The sequence below is a fragment of the Fistularia commersonii genome, chromosome 26 (genome assembly GCF_037954325.1).
Source record: "Fistularia commersonii isolate RoL2024-O1a breed Wild chromosome 26, RoL_Fcom_v1.0, whole genome shotgun sequence".
Taxonomy (NCBI): Eukaryota; Metazoa; Chordata; class Actinopteri; order Syngnathiformes; family Fistulariidae; genus Fistularia; species Fistularia commersonii.
In genome coordinates, this window is record NC_141309.1 from 13,435,881 (window position 1) to 13,456,755 (window position 20,875).

Genomic DNA, 20,875 nt, shown 5'->3' on the forward strand with positions numbered 1-20,875 from the left:
TACTGAGCTTAAAATCTCTTATTCATTCATACAACTTTTTTAATCATAATGACACATTTCTGCATGGAGACTTTATAGAAAGTGCCTTCTGGTATCGATGTCAGCAACAATCAGAACCAGCAGCAGTCTCTCCAATCGTGCCATATCATGTCATGCACAGACAAGAAAACACTGCACAAACTGTTCTGACTAGAGTACTTTTAAAACACATTTCAAGCTACATTATTTTTCCCAAGCACAGGAAGAAATTAAAAAAATCTGTGAATTCTTTCTGCATACAAATGAAATGCAATGCCCTCTGGCTCATGTTAGTGCTTCCAAACCTGGATGCCCTCACTCCTCTTTGCTTAAGAGCTAGAAAAAAAAAGGCTAATGCATCCTTTCAGACATGCATATAGTGTCATAAAGCTTACATGTATAAAAGGCAGGATAGTCATTTCAATTAGCCACTAAGAGTCCAAGACACTGAGATCATCTTTATCCCCCGGCCAGCAACAACAACAGCAGCAGCAGCAGCAGCAGCAGCAGCAGCAGCAGCCCAAGGATTCTGCAGCAGAGGCAGCACAGCAATCCCTGATTCAGAAAAATGCAGAGCTTGATCGTAGACAGTAGAAGGTACAGTACCTTAGCAGCAGTGGTCAAAGAAGCAGATTATTGGTAGGTGTTTCCCACTGACACCGGAGAGATCAACTAGCAGTAGAACCAAGATGATGACTAGGGCAAGTCTGTAGCATAAAATGGTTCATCAAAGCAGGGCAGAATGAGGCACAGGAAGGCGGTGCAGGGAGAGAGGGAGACAGCCAGCGTGCATCATTCAGCTCACACTACCATGGCTGTGCAGCAGAGCACACATCAACACGCCCCCTTTCCCTCTCTCTCTCCCTCCATCACTCACGTTCTCTTTCTCTCTCACTCTCTCTCTCACACATAGACACACACACACAAGCAGGCACGCAGGGGTGCAGAGGCAGTGCACTGCGCAGCAGCACTGAGCAGCAATCCCTGTCTTTCGTCTTCCTTAATCACAATTGGTCATTCCCTGTCTTATGCTCAGCAGTCACACAGTCTTGTCAATAAGCCATTCTAGTACAGTCCACAGTTGTACTGCCCGCTGACCCATTCTTTGCAGCTGAGTAGCCAAGATTGAGGCTGGCAAGGTCTTGTCAGGTTCTCTGGCATGTCACATGTTTCTTTTTCCCTGTTTTGTTGAAGTGATTCTCACACTTTTATCGTAAGTCCTCTCGTCAAGGGTCATCATGCCACGAAAGATCCCCTAGAGGGGCAGCTTAAAAACCATCTCTCACTAAATAATGGGCCAGACCAATCAATTAGCACGTACAGTTGCAACACCATAACTGTCCAATCAGACACCAGGAAACGAGGTGCAGAAGGGCATTAAAGGGGATTATGTCGGCCATCCTGGTTATTTGCCAAGATAGGGAGTTGTGGAGTAGAGCAGTATTGTGTATGCATTGTGGCTGCCCTCTGTGGTGGACAGCAGTGCTGCATCCTGTTGTGGGAAAAGGAGCAGGAAGTAGAGCAAGGCCCAGTCGATGAACTTTCCTTAGCCTAGCAACCAGAGCAGCTCTTCACCTCTGTTTAAAGTCTTCCCTCCCTTCATTGAGCCAGAGCATCTGTAATGCCTTGGACTACAGACACGCCCCATTACATCACACATGAAAGATGTCAAATGTCCTTTACCTGATGTGTAAACAAAATAGGAGGGAGGTGCTGAGGTGTCGCAATAGGGAGGATACACACCTCATTTAAACAGTGATGCCATTACACCCTCTCTTCGGCAATGAGCGAATTCACTGAAATTAAAAGAGGGCCAATACGTGACACTGACATGATAGATTCATCCTAAAATGACAGAATAAAGTTCAAAGATGTGATCCTTCACAAAACTTGCCCAATAACAACTCCCTTATGTGAGCAGCATACAGTACATTTAAATAGCTTTAGCCCTGCAGGAAATACACAGCAATACTGATGGATCATTTTAATTAAATTCCTCTCAGTTCATATCAAGCTGGTAATTTTGCTTGAGCTATTTGGGATCTTTGCAAGAGGGGAGAGTGCTATGGGATGCATTGTCAAACTGTGTTACTGATGGTTTTCTGGTGTTTATGAGGTTTTTTTTTGTTGGTTTTTTTTTTTGTTTATTTTTCTGATAATGATTCAGCACATGCATGTCTACCTTTAAATTTCAAAGAGAGCTAGACCTGTTCAGACAGCTGTCAAAAGGTGTCTGAAGGCAGAAGAGAGGCTCCAGGGTTGCCTGGACTCAGCTGACTGAGGCACGTTTGGAGGTGTGAATAAGTGTTTTGACATTCTGTTTTGTGAAGGATTCTGCATCATGAATAAAAAATCAGCAGGAGGTGCAATAAAAAAACAACAACTGAAAAAGCTAAAAAGCGTCTGTGTTATATTGTACAGAATACAGAATGTGATATGAAATATAATCAAAACCGCCTCAGCATCCTTTTGTGTTGTATCAATATGCAAATTCAGTTATCGACTTCATTTCCTCATCATTGTACAAATATATCTGAATAGCAATCACGGTTCCAAATCATATAACTATTCAGGATTTTTCTTGGACATCCAGCAAAAATCTAACTGGGCCGAACATAGGGGTCGTCTTATTTTGTAATTGTTTTTGCCATTATTTTTATTTTACAATCTTATAAAAGAGCTATAGTAAATTATATGAAACAGATTTAAAAGTATTAAAAAGAGCAACTAAAATTTTGTTTGTTTGGTTTCTGTTTTGGGGATGTCTTTTTAAAATTAAATTTTAATCATTCATTCAAATACTTTTCCACTTAAAATGCATTTTAACATCGGTACGGTCCATAATATATCAAAGCATTTTGCATTTGTGAAGCTGTAATTGTGAAAACATAGTTTAGATTATATTTTAATGGTATTCATAGTTCTCCCAGTCAGTTTATCCTTCTATAGGACAGTTTTTCCTCTCATTTCCTATGTTATCCATGACTCGAACATTGTTGAGAGATTTCCATTTTTTTCTAAACCCTGTAAATTAAGACTGCATGTAGGCCTGTCTGTAAAGAATCTCTGTAACTTCTCTCAGTTTGCCAAACTTCAAATATGCGATCCACACGACTGTTTTGCTGTTTGCTCGCATTCATATGGGGAAGTTAATTTTCAGGCACGGTAGGCAGTTTGTATTGTTTCCAGAAAAAAGTCCGTAGACCACTTGAAAATATCGCAATTATTCCATCACTGTCTGGTGCAGACATTGACAGCCAATTAACAAGTGAAAACCAAAGGACTAGCAGGAGAGAAGGTATTCTCTTTAGGATTATTTGCAACCCAAATTTATATTAAACCAGACGGAATAAAATTACTTGTCATGTTGGAGAGAAATACAAACGTAAATAAATTATAATGTCGCTCAGCGCAATGAGTAACATTGAGGACAAATCACTTAAACTCAAATGAACTTGTTTGTACTGCCTCCAAGTGGCTGTGAAATATTTTATCATACACTTTCTATGATAGCCAAGCATTAAATTGGGCATGGTTTTCTTCATGTCATCTGCCCATGCATATTTAGTTTAAACTACTGGTAATTGAAGAACCACTTGTTATCTACAGTATTGGGGCGAGGTAGATGAGAGGGTACGTTTAGGGAACTTAGACGGAAAATTTTAAAAATGTAGATATCAAACTAAATAAAAGGTAATTGAAGGAGGAGAACCCATTGTTGATAAAGGAATTAATCCACTTTTTAATGAGATAAAAACTCAACATTCCTCATATAAACATACTTTCACCTATTGAAGAAACAGGGTGTTCACCAACAAGAGCAAGACTGACAACCAAATAGAAGGAAGTACCAAAGAAGTAAATTCAAGTGATTGCAATCCCCGGCTTCAAAGCAAGTAGCCTAAGTTAATTTAGTATTTGCACTTTCCTTATGATTAGATGTCTCTTTTACCCACAGATCTACAGTCCCATATAATATGGTCAGTCAGCTGCAGTCGCATTACAGCACTGCAGCCTTTGACAGCCACAAATGCCATCCTCTCTCGTCTATTATAAAGATTGCAGATTTAAGCACTTTATATTGGCTTTATTCTTCTTTTTTTTTTTTTTTTATGTGAATGCATGCATACATATCTGTGTGTGTGTGTGTGTGTGTGTGTGTGTGTGTGTGTGTGTGTGTGTGTGTGTGTGTGTGTGTGTGTGTGTCAGAAGACACGCAAGGGAGTGGCAAACATTCAATATTGACAGTGGAACCATCCTTTTTCATCAAGCTTCCTTTTTTTCATTAAACATTTTGTCATTTTGTCTTAGAATTAATTTACAAAAAACTAAGCAGACTTCTGAAACCAAGCACATAAAATATATAACATGCTTCCTGTTGCTTGCCAAAAAAATCCTTCCTTTTGCAACAACATTAGTCATAAACATAACATATGTGCCATTGTGTCAAGATACATATACATCAATGAAAACATGTATCACGCCATATCAATCCTTGGTTTAATTTAAATTAATTATCCTGTCCATATACAAAATAAGGAAAAAATGTCCATTTGTGAAACATCTTATTCAGGGAGATCTTTGTATGCAGCAGTCAGCACTGCAGCAGTTCCAAAAGCTCTGTCCTTAACCAACCCTCTAAAAAAAACATCAAGCGTTCCCTCATCCCTAAGCAGCTTCCACTACAAACACACACATACACACAAACACCAATAAACTACTCTGGCTTTTAACCAACCCATCTGTGTTTTGCAAATCTACAAAGTCAAAAAATTAAATTCTGCTAATTTGGTATTGCTGTATTTAACTCATTTCAAGTTCACTCATAATAAACCATATACTACTGTTTGTGAATGCTGTGTTTTAAATAGATGCACTGCAGCACCATACATCATGCATAAGAGAAATAACATGATTTTATACCCAGCACTCAAATTCAACATATTATCGTCACAAAGTTGCTTAAAAAAAGAGCAATGTTACTAAATAAGTAAGTGAGATTTCCATTAATAGGGATGTAAACTAATGCAATGTGTTAATGTGCTGTCAAACCATATATTTTACGCTTGATTTGATAGAATACATGTTACATAATGGCATGTTGGGTAATCACTCAAAAAAGCATACACTTGTGTGCAGCACATTAGAAAGTAAAATAATGAAGAGACACATATGGTTGCATTTGTTAATGATGATTTTTCAGACAGAGAGAGCTGAGAAGTGCAAGATGAGGTCACATAATGGCTGCAGGCATCAACAAGTGCTGATCACATCAGTGTTTAAACACTGCTGAATATTCATTGAAAGATTTCTAAATGCAAAATAAACTTACCTTATCTGAACCTGTCATAGTGCTGCTCTTTTTTGTAGTGGCTAACCTTTGTTTTTGGCTGCACACTCCCTCCCTCTGACATGGTTTTAGGAGTTTCTCCACCTTGTAAGTCTTCTGACACCCCATTGTCCCCTGGGATGTGAAAGCAGGCATCAAGTTAAGCCAGGCACCAATCACATTGTATCCAAGTGATACGTCTCCAGTTGGTTACAAGCAAGAACCTACCATGACAGACCGGTTTGCACGCTTCCCCAAACGCTTGTCATGGTCAGCTGTGCCAGATGATGTCATAACTCCTGCATGTTCAGATTATAAATATCTGTATCCAGCAGAGTTACATAATAATGGTTGTTGGATTACCGACGGTACACACAGGCAGTATACTGCACAGCTGGCAGAGGAAATGTCCATTTAAAAATTACATTTAGATTCTCTCTAAAACAAGACAGTGTTCAGTTAATTGTAAAGTTTGTTTTATTAAACCTGTTTTCAACATTCAAATTGATTCTAAGGTAAAATTGACTTCAGAAACACTGGATGTATTGAGAGGACATGTAGACCAGTACATAGGTGTTTGAGAGCGAAATCAATCTCAAATGTCAAAGAAATTCTTGGATATTTTTGGAGATCTGTTTTCAAAGCATTCAAATTGTTTGCTGAATGAATTTAGTTATTAATTATGAGACAATATCTCATTGTTTACAAGTCCGTATGTTGTTGATCCTACATTGCTCTCACTGTAACCAAGGGCTCAGCACTGAACCAGAACAGCACTGCACATTCTCTGTAATGTTTTACTACCACCCACCACTGATGCAGTCTACAACTAAGCGATGCTCCATTTAAAACAAAGTTCAGCTTTCTTGTCATCCATTACTGTGTTTTCTCCAGGGTCAATCAAGCCAGCATGCTCTAAAACAAATGAAGGAGAGACTCTTAGCTTCTGGCTTTTCTTATCCTGTCATCTCGAGCTCAGTTTAAACCAACTACTCCACTGAGATCTGCACCCATTATCATGGCTTTTAGTGCAGAGACATACTGTAGACACAGCTGTGAAATATTCTGGTGTACTGTCCACACTCCACCCAACCCTATTAAGGGAGGGATAGAAAGCCGCAGATATGGAGATACCTAGACAGTGACAGGAAGGTCGTCTGTCAAGTTCCTGTAAAAGGCAGCACAACAATGCAGATAAAATGATGATAAGCAAACGGGGATAAAATATTCACATTTTTTTCCATAAATCAGTGAGCACATTTCAGATATTGATCAATCACATAATTTATTGTGCTACAATCTAAATGAAGGGTTTACTATAGTTCATTCACACCAAAATGTCATGCCTATAATTTTTATATACAATATATATATATATATATACACACACACACACACACACACACACACAGGGATTTATATATATATAGATCTATCTATATATATATAGAGATAGATATATATAAAAGGATTCAGTATACTTTATCACAAATACAACTTGTTTGTGTCTCCCTTGCCAGATTAAGGATCTGTTCTGTGTTTTTCTGGATACAATCCAAAATTAAGGAAATTTAAAATATATTTTAATACAAAGGGTGACAAAAACTGTTCCACTGGGAGTATTTAGGTAAAGTAATACTGGGAAAATAAAAAGTTATTTCACTCTTACTATTATTATTGCTACTATTTAACACTATTTAACTTTTTAGGATGATTTTACAGATAAGGTTGTCCATAATTGCTTTAAATGAAATACAAATTAAAATTTGACATACCAGTAACAAAGTCTGTGACCACATCCCAACAACGAAACATGTTAGATGTGTAGATATTGTCTTGAGTCAAGTTGCAGAGCAGAAGGGTTTGATGTTAATAAGGGATACCAGCACAGCTAGTGTGGGGATTTAAGATGACCTCCCATCTGGCAGGACTATTCCGCGTTTGTGATATCCTCATTGCCACAGTTCTAAATACTATGACAACAATTCAGTTCTTTCAGTACATATTTTCTGGCGTACTGGTCAAATCTCATGTTTACAAGAGAAATGTGAAATATTTTAGCAAAATGAATCATGCAGCCTTGCAGATGAGTCCTAAAATCTTAAGATGAGCCCTTAAGTTGAGTCTAAGTAGAAAAGAATTTGGCTCCAAGGGTCCAGTCTGACTCACAGTCAAAATGCTCACATACAAAGGGACAATAGGTCTATTTTAAAAAGAAGAAAGGTACAGCCAGGTCAAACAAATGCACTTGCAAGCACGCATGCAGAGAATAAACAATCTATTATGTTTCATTGAGTGTGCACAGTAAGTAAGCACTGGACTTTCTCTTCAACATGACAGCTGGTTAACATTTACTGACTATACATGTCGGAGGTGAATTGAGACGAGCAACAGCCTGGACAAGTCTATTGATTGGCACAGATATGGACAAATCAGTGTTGAAAGATGACATATGACATCAAAACTGTAGCTGGTAAAACTGACAGAACATAAACTAGGTAACATAATGGAAGCAGAGACTTCTGATACAATCAGAAGTATTCAACATCAGTTTTGCAAGTGGTTAACTGCATAAGACTACAGAATGATTTGTCAAACTGAGGATTCTTACAAAGTCAATGTGTTGCTTTTTTAGAGGAGGCATATTGAGTACCGTTTGTGTGCTGTTGAAAAAAAAGCACATAAAAATAACATAAATAATTCAACTAATTCAGTTAAAAATGCCTCATATTCAGCCTGAGCCCATATCCTGTGCACACTGGACACTGTTAGATCCCAAAGAGGATACATAAGAACATAAAATTACTCAGTGTCCAGTGTCAAACTCCAGTGTCCAGATTTGAATATATGTTAGGAATGATGTTGTAGATAATGATACAGAAACACAATCTCAAAATCTTTAGGGGCCCTTCACTGATATTTCAGTGTCCCTCCCTTTGACCTAAATTCTAAGCAAGAACCTGCCCTGAGGTGCCCACTTCTAGTTTCCCTTACTAATCTCTCTGTTTTCCAACATGCGCCAATCATTCAGTTAGCAAAAAGAACCATCTTTACAAAAAAATGTTATTAATTCCAGTTAAATAGGATCAATTGATCATTTTCAAGAAATTAAATTAACAAGCGATGTTGATTTAATAATGAGATTACTTTAATAGCATGGCTTCATTATGGTGATTCAGTATAAAATACAAGACATAACCCCCAAATCAAATTTAATCTTAATTCCAAAATTGAAATATGCCGTGAAACAACATTAAGATCCGATAATGGAATACTTGAATCCCACACAACAAACACAAATAATATTTCAGTCATCGCACACAGGGATTTATAAATATTTATCATTTGTATAAAATTACATAAGCTTTCATGGTGAACTTCAAGCGGCACTTTACTTCAAATGCATGTAATAAAAAATGTGAAAGGCATCAAAAAAAAATACAAAACTATTGTGCAATGTCTTCCAGTCTGCTGCGGATGTAATTTTTCCCATTTAATCGATCAATCCATCTGATTGAGAAACAAATAAAGGAAAAAGGAAAGGAAAATATTAGAAATATATCTATTCTTCTATTCCTAATTATTAGCAGTAGCACATCCTTCAGTTTACATGTTTTACTGTAAATATATAAAACAACATCAATCCATAGGCTCATGTAAACACAAATTACTTAATGTACAAACAGAAATAAAACAATTACTATAATATTTAAAATCTAAAGGTAAATATTGGGAACAGTGACTCTACCCTCATTGGCTGATTTTACCATAAACTCTTGTTATGTGATACTGCTTCTCAAATTATGTTGTAAAAATGGATTATAATGGTTTCTGGAAGACAAAAAGCTGTTATATTTAGCAGGGAGTATTAACAGCCAGATTAAATGGTTGAGGATGCAACCCCAGGTTTGTTGAAGATATCTTTTGCTCTCTGTCTTTGTGTTAAACTGTACGGCTAGTTGTAGCCGTTGTTTGTTTGTTTTTTGGTTGTCAATAAATGAAAAATACATCCAACAATATCATACATGATAAAAATGGCAACAATATAGAATGTGCACCAGTGTAGATATCTGATGTGCTGTCTGTTTTCATGATGTAAGTGGTGACAGGAAGGAAAGAACTGACAGCACATATTGTCAAAGTAGGAAAGAACGGCTCCAGACCAGTGTTATCATGAGGTCTGGTGCTACTGGTGCAAGGAGGGTCCTGTAGATCACGCACGGTGATGCTACAATTCAGCATTGTAGTGGCGGCTGACGAAACAGCTGTAAGCTTCATTGTTACTGAAGTTAGTGTCTACGGTGGGGTTTAGATCCACAACATCCATCACTCGTAGACTCCAACTATAATGATGAGTATAATAAGAACACCTGCAGCCCCGCATATGGTTAGGCACAGCAGCTTCTGTTGGAAAGAAAAGAAACAGGTACGTAGTTACATCTAGAGGAACACAAAATGTATACAATGCAAAGTAGGAAAAATCAGTGGAGCTCAAAAGGTTTCTCTTCTCCTTTAACTTCTGAGATATTTCTGAAGAACTACATTTTCATTATCTTGCAAAATGCTTTGCATTTGTTTGCAACATGTTTTACATTCTCTGAGAATAACTTGCAATCTTTTACATTGAATTCCATTCCACCACATTATTTAAGCCTACTGTACTTTAGTCATTTGTAGTGTTCTTTTTGTATGCAAAGTTTAAATCCAGAAATACATATTCTTCTAATTAAATGCTTCTTTTGCACCACACTATAACAGTCAGGCTGTTCTGAGGAAAAAACAGATCATCATTACAAGGTTTGTCTAGAAAATAAAAATTGAGAGAATGCGAAAAATATTGTGGTAGTATTTATTGACAAATTGTCGATGTGAAGCTTGATTAAAACCCATTTAACTTTTCGAACAGATGCATCAATGACAAAATGAATGAATGGGTCAGCATTAAAGAAACGGAAGGTGCTGTCAATGTTTAACTCACGCTTTAGAGCTCATACAGGAGGTTTGGTTAGTCCAACAGAAAGGCCAACTATTAGTGCAATGACAGCAAGAAGGATCAGCAGTGCAAAGGCAAGGATTATGAATTTCTGCAGGTGAAGAAGATACTGCGATTAATCTTCAGTGAAAAACAAATATTAATGAATTTTTCTTCTGAGGGATAACGTCATGCGTGGCTTGAAGTTTTTTTACAAATTAATAGCACTCACCCTCCGGGATTTTTTCTGGTATCTCACAGCTTTTTTGGTCTCTTCCTTTGCCCGACCAATGTATTCTGCTGCATTGGAAACATTTTTCTCAATGTTGTTGACCATGTCTCCCTGTAAAGTTGTTATCCACAATGTCACAATGTCTCAGAATTTGTGCCATCGAAAACCAGAGACACATTAGTCTGCATTCATTACCTGAGTCTCAACTAGCATTGCCATGTCCATGAACATGGCGTGGAGTTCCCTGATACTCAACTCCAAGCGCATGATGTCCTGGTGTCGAGATTCAATCTCATTTACAGCCTGACGTGTTATCTGAGAATCGGAAATTATCTGAAAAAGACAGTACAAGATTAAAAAGGAAGAAATTCTTCGCAACCTAAATCCGTCTGTCAAAAGGCCTTTTGCCCCACCCAAACTGATCTGCTGTTGGTCAGCACAACAGCTAGATGGCAGCGCTGCCTTCTGTGAAAACAGTAAGCGTTTAAAGGGGAGAACTCACGTCAGAGGTGAAAATGGATGGATTTCCACTCTCCAGCATGTCTTCTAGTTCTTCATTGGTGGTCACTCTTCCAGCTAAAATAATGGCAAAGATGAAGCTGCTGCTCTGAACAAAGGGGGATTTTGATTCACCCTCATAGTGAGATTGTGCTGCATTCTCTCTCCTTTCAGCAATATAAATGAACAACAAAAATGGCTCTCATTTTAATGAGTGCTGTTGCAAACTCACCTTGAAACTGTGATCATTAGGCTGCTGATTATCCACGGCACTAACAACTTTCTATGTTATTGGGAAATTACTGTACACTATGTTTGTTTTCTTGTTTTCTGACAACCCCTCATTCTTGAGCCATCCATTTCTCCAGTCACTATCTTACATAAGAATTTATAAGTGACTGCGTAACATTCTGTCAAAAAACTGAATGAGAATTACTTTTTTCTGAACACCTGTTTTTGGCTAAACATGGGTATCTCATGACCCCATTTTTAGAGTCTGGGTCATGACCTACAGTGTGCGTTGAAGGAGAGTTAATATGGGTCACCAAATCCATTTTTAGTTTCCACCATATCATTTTATATATGATACCTGGCTGCTGGGCCACCATTCAACAAAATGGATAGTTAGCAAGGAGCAATAAAAATAAAAGCATCTAGATAAGGACAAACTGGGAGCTATCTGGACAATCCTTCCTACTCCCTGCACGAAGAGCTGTGGCTGATGGACAGCTCTTTCAACCAACGGTTCATCCCACCCTGCTGCAAAATCGAACTTTAAACACTTGTTTGTGCCCACGACCAATAGACTGTACAACACCAGTCTGGACGGCACACAACTCCGACCGGCCTGAGGTACATCTGTGCTGTTTCCACAACCTCACTACCTCACCCATTCACATGTTATAACCTACCTCTGCTGTCTTTATCTTTGTCGGTCCCAGCCCACATGCACCTTGCCTATTTTTGCAAATTTATTTTATTCTTGTAATTGCTACTGTCACTCTATTTATAGTGTTGTTTAGTTTTGGTCATCTATTTTTCACCCTTATTGTTCCATTCTGTTGCCCATTCTTATCCCTGATGTTGTTGCTGTTATTTTCCTTGCTGTCTATTTATTCGTGGATGTCTTGCTATCGTCTGTCTTCTAACTGTCTCTTTATTTATAATTATATTCATATAAATTTTTGACATTATAACTATTACACAGCAGGTTTATCTTATGTTGTCTGATCTTATAATAACCAGATTGCAAAATTTTTAATGACTAATTCTATCATAACTTACTTTGAACATTTAAAATAAATGTATGTGAAATGTATAAATCATCTCATTCTCATATACCCCAAAGGACGATATTTTGGACATCTTTTTAAGGTAAAGAATTATTATTTGTGCCATCTTCATTTTACACATCCAAGAACACAAATTACACATCTGCAAAATAACTTCACCAACTGAAAAACATCACTTTTGACATTCATTTAGATACAAATGTTCCCATGAATAATTGTGGATTCTTTTGTAGCCATGTAAAAAACAGAACATCAAGTTAAATGTATAATTTCAATGTTAAGACATGTCTAAGATAACACCGTGATTAGTGTAGTCAATATATATGGCACCAATGTCAATATAGTAACAAATGTCTGTTGAACACGGACACAATAGGCAGCATGGAATTTGAGCCCAAGACAATAGATTTGTCAGGAGGTGCAGTCAAATTGCTTTCTGTAAAGCCCAATGTGTGAGGAGGAGCTTTAATAGGTTATAACTCCCACCCAGTGGGCACTACTGCAAACACAATTGCTAAATAAGTAATCAGAGATGGCTTGTATTATTTGATGAAACAAGGAACTGACGCTGTTGTTTTGTTTGGTCATTTTCTAACTACAGTTGCTAAATTGGTAAATCACAACAGGTTAATTTGTGTTATTACCGGGAACAAATCAAAGAAATGCAAACATTTGCTAAAACCAGAAAGGAAAATAAATTAAATCAAAAAGAAACACTTGCCATCAATGTATTGGCCTTTGGATTGTGACATGCGCAGTTTGATTACAGTCACCTCCTGCTGTGGTTTATTCATGGATAAGTGTTGCACTTGTGTCTAAGTTTAGAACTGTCTACTGAACCAAGGAACTCCGCTCCCATCAAAGATAAATGGCTGCTGAAACTCTATAAACAGAAAACTTTCCTTTTCTGAATTAATCTGCCTGTTGCACAATCCCTCTCTGGAGAGATCCATCTCTGTGCAGGTGTGAACTGTCAGTTACACACCTTTTGCAAGGCCATACCTTGGGGAAACTAAATGCAACAAAACATGTCCATTTTCATGGCTCGTCATTACACAATTGCTCATCAATATGCAGAAAAGCGTCCACTTTCTCAAAGATTGTTCATATCGTGGTTCTGCAACACTGTATATGTGTTACCTGTGTCAACGACTGGTAAACTAACGTTACACAGGCAGCTGAGCCCCAATGCCTGTTGTCCCAGTAACACAAACACAGAGCAGCGTCTCCAGTATCAGGCTCTTCCGTCTGCAGCGTGGAGAGGTAGAACCTCTCATTAATGTGGGCCGCAGGGACTATGGGAGACAGTCCTATTTTTGCTTTTCACTATGTCTCATGTTACTCATGTGTGAATAATACAATGCACCTGATACACACTGCCTTTGCATGTTTGCCACTGTCAACATCCATTCTTCTGATGGTTCTCAAAGCCTCACAAATTACATTTAAATCAGACTCCTCTAAACATAAATTATGTACAAGATTACTCAAAATAGCTTGTGTATGGATCTATTTTGTTCTAGGCAAAACAACTCGGGGGTTTAGCCAAAGGTCAGCACAAGCACTGAGATCTCTGCAAAGAGATGCTGCTATAGGGTGTTTTGTGATATATTTTACATGCTGCTTTAAACACTGCTAAATAAATAACATCCCGTTTCATTAGATTCAAGAGAGCAACTGACTCCTTTAAATACTTGAAAATGATGTCTACATTTCCTAACGAAGACACATCAGCAAGTCAACAGACACTCTTGGACCATTTCAAGGACTTGTTAAATTGTTAATTTAGGTTTATTTCAAGCAGTGGGAGTCATGCTTAAGTGATAAAAAGGAGCCAATAGATGCATTTACATATAAATAGCAATAACTATTGACAATATAGCGTGAGAATACTGAAACTAAAAGCCAGAGGAGGTGGATCTTTAACAACTATTGAAACTCAACGAGTCTAAGAAGTTTGATATTACAAGGTAAATGGTCACAGAGATTAGGGAGAGACATTAGTGCCCTTCTATTGTAGTGAAGTAGTAAATTATTCCAACTCAGTCTTGAAATTAACTGGAAGTAAATAAACAGAAGCTATCAAAGGAATATGATCATGTTTCCTGTTTTGTGTAAAAAAAAAAAAAAAAAACAATAGGTACTAAAATCACATCCTCATCACTAAACACAGAGTGATGGCCTGAACAAGGGGATACAAATGTCTAAATCAACCTTTCAAAATTATTGGATGAAGATAGGACATTAGCTTCCAATAACAGTTTTATTAAAAAAAGGTTTTAAGGCAACTGCCAAATGTGTACCGGCTGTCAAAGATGGTTCCCTTCAGAAGAGTGACTGCAGGAAGCTCAGGAGCAAAGGAGTTTGTCTACAATGATGTCTGTGTAATTTGTTTTAGAAATCTATCTCTTTTCTTATTAATCCCTCATGGGAAATTCCTCCATGCATTGAGCCGATCATGGATGCATCACGAGGAGCTAGCAGCTACTCAGCAGCAGCAGTGGAGCAGTGAGCAGTAAGGGCTTCAGTGTCTTGTTCAACAACACTTTGACTGTTTGGACTGTTTGAGGAACCGGGAATCAAACCAGGAGTGTTTGGTTGAGAAATTGTGTGCACATATCAGGAAAAATGATAGAAAGGGAAAGGGGTCCCTGATGGAGCCTTAAAGAACCCCTAATTAGGATTATAGATTCTACATCTACTTGACATTTATATGAAATGTTGCCCAAATTCACACTTAAAAGATGCATTTGTGACGTGGTAGTCCGCTGAATTTTTGCTTCGGTGTTTCAGATCACACTGATTTTACTGGAACAGATACTAATATAGCATTCACTTTAAGTTAAAGATGTTTCCTATAGGTTAATCAATATAGTTTGCCAACTGTGTTCCATGTTTTATATTGTAGCCTTTGTTTTGGTTGATGGTTAATAATGTGCAACCTTCAAGTCCTGTCTTGTACCCATGTACTGAAAATTATTAAAGTGACTTTAGTCGGTGGAAAAGTCAAACCATGACAAATTAAAGAAACCCAAAAATGTTCACTCCGGTCATTGTCTGTTGATCGACCTTGGTGCCTTGCCAGAGGAGCAAAGAGGAAACTGCTGTGGTCTGTTTCCTTAGATCCTGTCTTACGACAGGATTTTATTTGTCACTCTTTGTCCCTACATTCAGAATCTAAATACTCCTATACATGTGTCTTGACAAAAAATGTATCCCGTGTCATTGTTGCTATTCTCAACATTAAATCTTTCTGAAGTTTAGACATTTTCTCACACATCCTTGTCAAGCTCCGCTGGTGTTCATGGTAGTCACTTACTTATCTCCAGCTGTCTCTGGATCCTTCCTTTGCTTCTTTCCCGAAAGGACACTTGAGTCTCATTGTACTGGGTCATGACCTCAACAAATTTCCTGGACAGCACTGTGTGCTGGCAAGAAGTGAAAGCACAAGGATGGAGGATGAGAATATTCAGGCTCCAGGATGTGTACACAAAATTTCCACAGAAGAAAAGATACATTTTTCAATTACAACTTCCATCATGTGAACAATGAATATGGCATGCTTCGATTTCAGTAACAATTCCTTTTATCTCCAATTCAACATCCTCTGAATGTGTGTGTTCTGCAGATAAATGGTTGTATATCTACCTTCAGGGTATGCACTGTGCGTGCATGTGTGCATCTGTCTGTCTGTTTATGTGAACTGTCTTCGCATCCGTCGGCTTGATTTACAAACCTGTGTTTTTTGGATCCTGAAGTCAACGGAGGATCTGTTAGCGACATCATCATTGGGCAGGCTTTGCTCCATGGCTACAGAGAGGTGCGATCAAATATTACACAGGAGTAGCATTTAGGGCTTATAGAAGCCAATATGAGTCATTCATTAATTTAATTTTGCCATCACATGACGCTTCCACTCACATTTTAGCTTTGCTCGCACCACATTAGCGTTCCCCTTGATATCGTTGGTCAGTGTATTGAGCTGATCCTTTGTTCCTTCGGCGACAAACAAGCAGGAAAGAAACATCACACTTGGGATACTGACGAGGGGAAAGAAATAGCAACCAGCTAATAACTGAGGCTTCCTCTCCTGTAAATATTGAATTTAAATAAGAGTATTCATCTCGTCACTCGGCAACAACCCTGTGGCAATGCTGCAGAGTTGTGTCACTCGACACAAAGGCCGTTGTTTCTTTCTCTACGTTATGACTCTGAAAACTATGATTTTACTTTATATTCAGTCACTTCCTCACAGAGTGTCTCTCTGTCAAAATAAGTCATGGAAAAAGTCATCAGGTAAAGACATCATCGTTCGTTCGTCTGTTTGTTTGTACTTTTGTTATATTAGTAAGATTTCAAACTACAGTGCCTTGATTCATTATTTTTCTCGAGGCAAAACAATACTGTTTCCTTCACAACGTTCCAATCCAGGCGGCCATTCATCAGAAAGGGAAAGAAAAAGAAACAAAGGAAGTCAAACAGTTACTTCCAGAAAAGTAGAGGCTGACATTTGTTTTAACAGTGACTGAACAAATTCATATGCAAATTTCACAAAGCACAGAGGAAATGTAGATCCACATAGTGACTCCTTCCTCAGTGGTTCAACATGGTACTTACTGTCATCTGGGTTTGGTGCAGACAGGATCATGCTGTGGACCTTCCTCACCTCTTCCACTTGGTATGAGATCTTGTCAGTGAGGCCTCGAACTTCTTCCACCTGTATCATATATATGGGATATATATGCATATATATATATATGCATATATATCCTCCAAGAGCCCGGAGCTCTTGGTTTTGCGTGTCACCTACCCTTCTGAAAAAACTCTCCATGAAACCATCTCGATCGACGGTGACAGCAACATCCTCCTCTCCTCTTGTCCTGTTCTGCGTGGATGGAAAAAAATTAAAAAAAAAAAAAACTTGTTGCGGATATGATGGTTTAGGCCTCCCGCTTGGATCGGAGCAAGAGCGCAGACTTACAGCAGCGAGTTCGGCGAGACGATCCTTCATCACACCGATCGATCACCCCCGAGAGATGCTTCTAGTAAAACACCCGCCGGATCATTCTGCTTGTCTTCTTAAGAGATCAACAAAACTCAGAAATAGGGAGAGCTTGCGTGAATGCTCCAAAGTTTCTCGGAGGGGAGGGTGTGTAACTGGGAGAGGGGGCGGAGCAGGTCTAAAAACTTTCAGGTAAACGATATAAATAAAGATTTTCAATGTGGGTGAGATTCTTCACGCCATACGTGAGCTGTCATACGTTCATCACACGCACGCACACACACCTCTTTGAGGGAATCAACCCTCATATTTAGTCAAAATTCGAAAAACAATTAAAACAAGTCTGATTATCATAATAATAATGCGTTTTATTTGGGCACCGTAGTTACATGCATGCGTATTCATGGTGTTTGCAATTATCTTATACACTTATACACACACCCCAACGTGCACACACACACACTCATGCTGTCACTAGCTTTTACTTTGACAGTGAGCACAACACCAAACAGTTATTCGAGAGGTTTCAATGAATAATAGATTAACTCCTCTCTCAAAAGTGAGAGCAAGTTTATAAAAAATGGCCACGCGGTGGCGCTGTTTGTCTTAATATTCAAGCGTGACTGTTAACGGCCTGGATGAGGATCCTTCCCGTGGGTGTCTCAGTTAATCCTCAAAAAATAAAAATAAATCTAAAATATATTTGTTCTATCTCCAGAATAGATTCGCGCGTGTTTAATGTTTGGGAAAAATTGACAAACCCACTCAGAATTTATCTCCACATCTGTCGGATCCAAGTCCTGTCTACATCTAGAAGAAGAACAATTGTAAAGAGCTGAAGAGATGCGCGGTTTCATGGGAATCTGGCAAGTTTGCTTCCAAGTGATCTCATTAAACACACCGATCCCCAGATCCGAACACTTTCACGGACTCATTCATTCCCCGCGCGGTCAGGAGTTCCACACAGATTGTGATTTTTACGCACACCTTTGTCGCCCCTCCTCAGACCGTCCAAAAATGACGTTTAGAATTCCCACGATCAGTCCAACTGCCCCGCACACGCCTCCACGGAGTTTCTTGCAATGGTCCCAGTACAGGACAAAACACCATCCGGGGAAGAACACGGACTACCGTGATCGACGTGGAAGTTGGGTTTCTGACGACAGAATACAACCAACCAATTCCTAAATTTGAATCATCGCTGGGAACTACACCGATCTGTTGTGTTCTTCCTCTGCTTTTGATCTCATTTAAACTTTTTTTTTTTGTCATTTCGGACACGTGGGCTGATCTGACTTTTGCTCTTTTTGTTTTCGTATTTCTTTCTTTCTTTTTAAGAAAGAAAAAGTGTTTTGGAATAATGACTGACGTTTTCTGGATTCTGCTTTATTTGGGGATTTAACACCACTGTTTAACAGACTTTTAACCATGGAGTTTTCCCTGCACATTTTTGTAGTTCTTGTGTCTTGCATCGAGGTAAGCCAATTTAAAACTACTTCTGATGTCCAATCAGAAGTACATTAAACTACAAAATACTGGACAGTCTATGCATTTGAATTTAATTTCTTTGCAGGTTTATGCTCAAGTGGCACAACCTGTGAAGCATCCAGGTAGAAACTCAATTTTGCACATGTTTTGATTCATAGTATTTTTTTCACATCACTGTTAAAAAACAGAAAAATGTTATTATAACAATGAAATAGAGAGCTATCTCCTGACTTCCCCCCCCCCCCCCGGTCACCCTCCATGATTATTACTATGAATGTATGGCCGGGAAAATCGAGTTTCAGTAATGGGTCAAAGCTGGATTTCTGGAATCCTTGTTCACCCGTGAACTTTCCCTCCAGGCCTGCAGGTGTTGGCCACGGCCTCACATTACTGGCCTCTCGATGATGTGGATGGGATCCATGAACTGTATGACCAGATTGGAAACAGACCAGGTTATGTTAACGGAAGTAACATAAGTATGTGCACATGTAAAGAAGAGTGTATGTCCTCTGTGAATGCACAGAGAGTGTTCTTTTCTGTTGGTCTTTGCATGAGCATCTGTTTTTCACCACACCAGTTGAGCTTTTTAAATTTTCCGATGTGATCGAAGCTCTTTAAATGATTGTCTAAATTGTTGTTGAATTAAAAAAACAAAATGTCTAGGCGATTACATCTTTTCAGGTGGTGAAAGTAAGATAAACGTCTCACCATCGGAACAGTACATGGGCGCAGTTTGGAAAGATAGGGTTGTAGTTTGGTAAACACCTCCGGAGAAAAACCATTGAAATGCTGACAATTTTATCCTTTTTATCAGCAAACTTATGAATAATTTAATGTAATGAAAATTAGCTTTGTAATTTTTCATTTAATTACTTGGGAATTTCCTTGTGTAATTCTCAATAAACTGTTTTGTCTTTTCATGGTTTTGTCCTCATTTTACTTGTAATTTTGATCAATATTTTTCAACTATTTAACTGTGTCCTTTTTTGAAAATATGACCAAATACATTTTTTCTCACTAAATCAACTGGAACACGGTAGCATATGTTACGCGTAGCTGTGCATTTGTAACTTTTCGGAAAGTTGGGGGGATCGAGAATCCATGTTTTATGGAGTTTTTGAAAAGTTGAAGAGGGATCGGGTATAGACTAGAGTATGATGTGTGAAGTCATATGTTCAAAAAAAAACAAAAATCCTCTGCTGAGGAGCGCAAGAGCTGAATCTATTCAAGCGCATCACTCTGTCTCATACCTGTGCACTGAGTCCCTCCCATTGTCTGTCTTTTGCTGTATCTTCTGTTGTGTGTCTTTATAGGTGTGAATCACTGTTTCTCTCCATTGTCTTTGTCCAGCTCTCAGAATCCACAACCATACTGTGCTCCCTTCCTCCCATAACTCTTCCTATGTGTATACCAATGACTCTGCCTACACTAACATTTCTGCAACCGTAGGTGAGGATAAATCATCTCTGCTCACTGATATTCAGTCACGCATCACCCACTGCTCTCTGTTGTCCTGTTCACACACACAACCACTGATTTCACGCATTTCCTTTTGGTTCATTGTTGCATCAACGTAGCGCAAAGTCAGGAAATCTTATCTTCAAAATTCATTATCTTTGCTGCGTGTTTAAGTTGTTATTTTGGGTTCTGCTGTTTCGATGAGTTTAACCACCGATGAATATTATTAGTACTTTTAAGTTGTTTAAGTCTCATCATTTCCTGGGACGCGGGCGGTTTATTCAAAACTGTTAATCGTTGCTGGGTAATCAAAAGTAATTAAATGTTACTGATGTTGTTTATCGATGCGTATCTTCTGACTGCTCCCCGATTTGGAATCAATGTTACACCTTCACTTTTACTATAGATATTGTTGAAGGGATGGTCAACAAGGGCATCTTTCTCAGTGGAGATAACGGTGGTACCTTTCTTCACTTTGGAAATTACCAGAACTCTTGCATTAGTGACCCTACTCTGTGTGGTCCTGATGGTAAGTGTCGCCACAACACACTCAACTGATTTGTGTACCGCAGATGAAAAGAATGGT

At 38.5% G+C, this 20,875-nt stretch overlaps 3 protein-coding genes across 17 annotated transcripts in view; 1 reads left to right on the plus strand and 2 right to left on the minus strand.

The window, feature by feature from the left end:
* The window catches only part of rimbp2b (RIMS binding protein 2b), a 96,152-nt gene extending 90,508 nt beyond the window's left edge, over nucleotides 1-5,644 (minus strand). For 11 of the 12 annotated variants that reach the window (XR_015108779.1, XM_086173446.1, XM_086173437.1 and 8 more), the window contains exons 1-2: nucleotides 5,576-5,644; nucleotides 5,351-5,482 (exon numbers count right to left, since the gene is read on the minus strand). Coding sequence is in view for 10 of the 12 variants with exons in the window: in XM_086173446.1 (XP_086029572.1) it covers nucleotides 5,351-5,482; nucleotides 5,576-5,641 (198 nt within the window). In the remaining 2 variants the exon portion in view is untranslated. Of the gene's footprint in view, nucleotides 1-5,350; nucleotides 5,483-5,575 lie in introns of those variants that run through there. The other variant, XM_086173443.1, reaches the window with a different exon arrangement.
* A 2,829-nt stretch (nucleotides 5,645-8,473) lies between these two features.
* Nucleotides 8,474-17,494, minus strand: stx2b (syntaxin 2b). 3 transcript variants are annotated; one of them, XM_086174294.1, is made up of 10 exons: nucleotides 17,323-17,494; nucleotides 17,152-17,226; nucleotides 16,959-17,058; nucleotides 16,263-16,337; nucleotides 16,078-16,151; nucleotides 15,661-15,769; nucleotides 11,054-11,127; nucleotides 10,747-10,884; nucleotides 10,552-10,619; nucleotides 8,474-9,751 (listed from the first exon to the last, which is right to left on the minus strand). In XM_086174294.1, the coding sequence occupies exons 1-9, from the start codon at nucleotides 17,350-17,352 to the stop codon at nucleotides 10,575-10,577; spliced, it is 720 nt and encodes a 239-aa protein (XP_086030420.1). In that variant the 5' UTR covers nucleotides 17,353-17,494; the 3' UTR covers nucleotides 8,474-9,751; nucleotides 10,552-10,574. The 3 variants fall into 3 exon arrangements, with proteins under 3 accessions (XP_086030420.1, XP_086030418.1, XP_086030419.1); XM_086174292.1 differs by having other exon boundaries at nucleotides 10,552-10,662; XM_086174293.1 differs by having other exon boundaries at nucleotides 10,552-10,662; nucleotides 17,152-17,221; nucleotides 17,323-17,488.
* Nucleotides 17,495-18,445: 951 nt separating this feature from the next.
* Nucleotides 18,446-20,875, plus strand: part of adgrd1 (adhesion G protein-coupled receptor D1) — a 37,957-nt gene continuing 35,527 nt past the window's right edge. Inside the window, exons 1-5 of one of the 2 annotated variants that reach the window (XM_086174275.1) lie at nucleotides 18,446-18,819; nucleotides 18,917-18,953; nucleotides 19,191-19,307; nucleotides 20,182-20,280; nucleotides 20,696-20,818. In XM_086174275.1, coding sequence (XP_086030401.1) covers nucleotides 18,772-18,819; nucleotides 18,917-18,953; nucleotides 19,191-19,307; nucleotides 20,182-20,280; nucleotides 20,696-20,818 — 424 coding nt within the window. In that variant the 5' untranslated portion in view covers nucleotides 18,446-18,771. The remainder of the gene's footprint in view (nucleotides 18,820-18,916; nucleotides 18,954-19,190; nucleotides 19,308-20,181; nucleotides 20,281-20,695; nucleotides 20,819-20,875) is intronic. The other variant, XM_086174276.1, reaches the window with a different exon arrangement.